At 36.0% G+C, this 5,434-nt stretch overlaps 1 protein-coding gene across 1 annotated transcript; it reads right to left on the bottom strand.

Annotated features, from left to right (window-relative positions):
* Nucleotides 1-2,100: 2,100 nt before the first annotated feature.
* LOC135193758 (uncharacterized) lies at nt 2,101-3,202 on the bottom strand. The gene is made up of 2 exons (XM_064217577.1): nt 2,537-3,202; nt 2,101-2,430 (listed from the first exon to the last, which is right to left on the bottom strand). The coding sequence occupies exons 1-2, from the start codon at nt 3,200-3,202 to the stop codon at nt 2,101-2,103; spliced, it is 996 nt and encodes a 331-aa protein (XP_064073647.1).
* Between the last annotated feature and the right edge of the window lie 2,232 nt (nt 3,203-5,434).

The following is a 5,434-nucleotide window of genomic DNA, read 5'->3' as shown; positions in this document are numbered from 1 at the left end:
TAACGCCCCACTGGACTTAGTGTAATCGATAGTGAGAGATCATTGTTAATTTTTATAGGCTCTGTTGCAATTGAAAACCGTATTGGCGCTCTTTTTCATCGTCTTCGGTGATTTTCGAATTCATAATTTGAAATGTTTTTTGGAATACATTCGAAATTTTAAAATGTCATATATGGGTGCTATTACGTTTGCTTATGTAATATTAATATTAGTATACTACTTACTTACTATAGGATACTTACTATAGGATACTTTATTATCAAATAACGAATTTAAAAAAAAATAGTCGTATTTTTAACGCATTTGTTTAAATAATGGATTTATGTATGTATGTGTGTTTACTTCTTTCAAATATACCCATAATATAAATGTTGTTTTTTTTTATATTAACATCTAAAATAATGGTGTCATTCAACGATTCTTGGGTAGAACATTTTGCGGTTTGGAAATTTCATTCATAAACCGAGTCGGGAGTAAATATTTGATTTGGACGCAAAGCGAAAATAGAAAACATACAAGCGAAAATAGAATTCAACCTCTATGGTATTCCGAATAGAACACATTTTGCTTTTGTATTTTTGTTATTTTTTTGTAAAATATAATAAAGAGTTTTAGCACACACTGACGCCACTCAAGACCACCCAAGACGGGTTTTTTTCGCATCAAGAAGGATTATCTCCTAGTTTGTTTTGAAGACAAAATCTGTAAAAATAATAGTTCGAATACTTTTTTTATCACAAAATATTAATGAATGACCAATTTGTTAGTTCGTATTATCATTGATTTTATTAAGCACAAAAACTTATACTTATTTAAAAGATATACTATTGTTATCTATTGAATATAAAACAATAAAATATAAATAATACGTAAATCAAAATGTTTGACATACAGTATATATGTCAATGAATATCTCTATTAATAAAACACTTTATTACCTACCTATAGAATATATATTTTTTTGTAATATTATTTGAAATATAAAATTGTAATCAGAACTTAATTTTTTTTAAACTTGCACAATCTAATCAAGGAACGATGCAGTAATGCCTTAAAATAGATAAGGAAAATAAAGTTTGTGAAAAATCGTAAGTACGGTTCACATAAATTACATTTAACGTAACTGTTTATCTGAATTGTTATCAGCGTTGCCGTGATTAACTCTAATGTGAATATTGCTCTTCACTGATAATGTCGCATTAAAACATTTTTAGGTAAAATGTACAGCTTCAGTTTGGCAGTTATTATTTTAATCAACGACCTTACTCGTAAAGCTTTCTACAGAATTATTCTTAATTCTTATATCTCCGTATACATTAGAAAACAATATTGAGGTAGGTACCTTATAAAAAAATTGTTGGGTAGGTATATTAGAAATGTTCCATATTTGAAATGTATTTATCTGCAATGAGCTCAGTTGCCCCATTAGTGGTGGCTTTTTGTGTGCAATAGCACCACCAAGTACATTCGAGAAGAAAAACATCACGCTTTATAAAGCAAGGCCTGCATTTATCAGATGAAATTCTGCCAACTAATATTATCTTAAACCAAGCTTCAAGCATTTTTCGCAATGACCTTGAGACATTTACTGGCGGTTTTTATATTTCATCTTCTATATTTAAAACGGTAAACAAAACATAATAAGGCATGAGTCACGTCGCAATTCCGTATTAAAACCTAAATAAGGGCTATTAAACAATCCTCATGAAAGCGGGCTTACAGATAGGGTAACTGAAGCACTTCTGACTGTAGCTGATTATGGCAGCTCCATTACACTACAAAAGTTACACAGATACATTAGCCGCCGTCATTTGTATGTAACGGTTCGATTTGGAGGAATAAGCGGAAAATAATATGTATACATTTTCTATCCTTTTGTATGACTTATCTCATTATAATTAACATTGTAAAATCGCTATTAATGATAAGACATTTAGGTGCATTTTAATTTTTTTTTTGTATTGTTCATTAATTAAGATAATTTTGTAATTGAGTGTTTTATTATCTGTCATCTTTTGGAAGCAGATGAGCACTGAATAATCTATCATATTTACACACGTAACTTTTATGTAATTTTTTATTGCATACATAATCGAGATCTTAATTTAAATATATTGGTAGTTTATATTTGAAATTTGTTCTTCGGCGAAGCGGGTCGGCAGTACTGTTTTCACGCTCCCGCTCCGCGGCCTCCTTCTGTGTCATCACGTTTTCACAGAACAAGACCATTTCCTTCCAGCATCTCTCGCTGTCGATCATAGCGTTTATCACGCTCGGCAGCGAGAGGTCTCCGCCTACAATGGCCGCCAGGGAATGGCGCTGAGGCCCCCATGCGAAACACTCAATCAGGGTGTGGCGGCCCTGTCCGAAGGCGCGCCGCACTCGTGGCAGGAGGGTGTCATCTCTCGCCTCGCCATCTGGTGCAGATACCTACCGAAGCAGCCGTGCCCGGTAAGCACCTGCGTCAGCCTGAATGAGAGTGTGTGTGTGTGTCCACCCAGCGACTCAAGTGGGGACGGATAGCCTCCACTGTCACCAGGCCTGCCGAGGGGGACCCCAGGTCCTCCTGCCACCTTTTAATCAAGGCTCGCTGGGCTAGAGCCCTGACTTTCTTTACCTCCACCAGTCCTGGACAATCGCCGCTTGACCTTGCTTCCACCCGGAACCGGTACACTTCCGCAAGCGCTTCCGCCTGTAGTTCCCAGGGCGGATCGCTCGCAAGAAGTGTCGCCGCCGTCCACGACACCGTACGGTAACCCCGTATTGCTCTTACCGCTATGACCCTCTGCGATCTCCGCAGAAGAGCCTTGTTACGCGCGGTGAGCGAGTCCACCCAAATGGGTGCACCGTACAATGCCATAGAGCGCACCACGCCAGCGTATAAACGCCGGCAAGGTGTTTCCGGCCCTCCTACGTTGGGTCGAAAGCGACCTAAGGCCGCAGCAGAGTTGATGAGCTTCGGGCTGAGTTGGACAAAATGCTGCCCGAAGCTCCATCTTCCGTCCAGGATGAGGCCTAGATACCTCACCTGGGCCTGAACCTTAATCACCGTCCCCTGGACGGTGATAGACGCTCCTCGAGCTGGACCTCGGCGTGGACCGTGGAATAGGAGGGCCTCTGTTTTAGTTTCTACTGCTGCCGAAGAATTGCACCAGGTATCAATATTGGGAACGAAGCGAACATTGAAATGATAAGATAACATTTATAATAACCAACTGATTGACAATTTAATATGTGAAAATAATCTTGTCTTTGTATGCCAAAATAAAATCACTAATCAATTGAAAAGACGCAAATTTCGAAGCCCGTACAATAATTAAAATCAACCAATCAGGACGAATTTCCACGCGTCCAAAAACCGACATAGCCAATTACAGAAATATAAAACGCGTGCAGTTAGACACGACCGAAGTGAATTTTCCTTTCAATTCAGTAGCATTTCAGTTCGAATTTATTAATAATAATACTATTAAAATATATTCTCTCAACTCTTACACCATACATAACATCATGGACCGTTGATAGGCCTATGATAATGATTGTCACAATAAAGTTTGTTGATATTTTTATTGATGTCTTTACACGATAATACCATAAAGGATATATTGGTGTGATAATTTTATAGGTCAAATCATATGTTTCATACATAATTATCGTAATGGACGGGAGTTGTTCGCGTTCGTTATCTTTATTTAAATTTTAAACGTAAAATTAATAATCTTGTATGGAAAATTTGGATTTTAATTTCACTTATACTTTGTGTACGTATGTACTTTATTTACGTGAGTTACAATTTTTTACTCGACATATACTAGTACGTAAGGCTTGTGCAAGCGTGTTATATAGTTTTTCAAGGTTTGAGTTTATTCTAGGAGCCTAGGTTTGGTTACACTGTTGTACCCGTCCAACCCAGATTCAGAAATGAACTTCAAACATTAACATAAAAAGACGCATTCTCTTTAAATCTATGGAAGATTCTAGAAATTAGTTTAATGTTTGGAAGACGAGTGCGACTCAAAATTTAAAGAAGTATGTTTGTATTTGTTTGTTAATTTAACTACATATGTTAAAACGTTACAATTATTAATCAAATTAATATAATATTCTCTTTCGATTTAAACATCTTATAAGCGACTAATGTAACTCAAATTGATCCATAACAGATCTATTAAATCATAAAGGCCCCTCTACCTAAACGTAAAAACAAAGATACGCAATCATAATATAGTCTTATTTTGAATTTTTTTGCTATCTTCGCTCTTATGTTAATCATCTCACGCACACTAAGACATGTCAGTACGAGCGACAATACAAGCCGATAATAAGTTGACGTGGAGGGGCGCGCCTTCCTGAAGACATATTACAACTACTCGTACAATATAAATGCAAAAAAATAAAGTTTTAACTACTTCCCATATAAAGGCATATAAACCTGCAGTATTATTGACATAACATAGATTAACACCGTTTTCCTTTCAACGATGCGTCACGACAGACAACATTAATACGTTCCAATTTCAAATTATGCTATTCGTTACACGTAATAAGCGATGAATTTCTATTGATTTTTTATTTCGCATAGACTTTATGATCGCGGTTCAGATCAAAGGTGTCACTATAAAAATATTACCGATATATCGGCTACTGGTTGGCGGCTTTTCAGATGTGTCATTATCAGACGTCGGCACCTTTGATCGCTTATCGGATACTTTAGTATATAATCTACGACTACCTGTGTATTGTTACGTTTTAACACATAATGGAGAACGCGTCGCGATAATCGATTTTAACTGATATCGAATCGTGGAACGCATTGAACAGTTTTATTTTCGAGTTATATTTTACTAATATATTTTACTTAAATTGGATCGAACGGTTTTATAATCGCTTGTTATCCTAAATGTATCTTAATATGATATTAGCTTTCGCTCTTGACTTCGCTGGTAAACATTTTTATTTAATAATAGTCGGGCCACCATCCTTAGACATTTACACTGTACGAAAAATTAGACATTCCGCAAATCGCCAATGCATCACTGACCTTGGGAGCTAAGATGTTATGTCCCTAATGCCTGTAGTTACACTGGCTCACTTATCCTTCAAACCGTAACATAACAATACTCACTATTGCTGTTTGACGTTAGAATATCTGATGAATGGTTGGTGTATATCTATCTGTATATACCATCAAGTGTATATTTCTATGTTTCCATGTATTATTTGTTTCTGACTCTGAATTAAAATAAGATAAACTAATCTTAAAGTCCAATTAAAATTATGATTAAATGAATGATGATATAAGACGTGAAGATTTCTGACACAGATTTACAATCCATAAAATTTATGTAAAGATGTTATTCGTTTTGTATGTTTTCATAATCTAGAAACGCGGTAGCGTGTCAGCCAAGTTCAAGTAACAGAACTGGCGAGCAGT

This window comes from Vanessa tameamea, chromosome 17, assembly GCF_037043105.1.
Source record: "Vanessa tameamea isolate UH-Manoa-2023 chromosome 17, ilVanTame1 primary haplotype, whole genome shotgun sequence".
NCBI classification, from domain to species: domain Eukaryota; kingdom Metazoa; phylum Arthropoda; class Insecta; order Lepidoptera; family Nymphalidae; genus Vanessa; species Vanessa tameamea.
The sequence above is the reverse complement of the archived record's forward strand: the minus strand, read 5'-3'. Positions and strand labels throughout refer to the sequence as shown.

Bases quoted from the DNA above. Each gene is read 5' to 3' on its own strand.
- LOC135193758 (XM_064217577.1), bottom strand. From the start codon at position 3,202: ATGTTATCTTATCATTTCAATGTTCGCTTCGTTCCCAATATTGATACC. The intron at 2,431-2,536 runs GTGACAGTGGAG...CTGCTTCGGTAG, and splicing joins GGTCCCCCTCGGCAGGCCTG to GTATCTGCACCAGATGGCGA.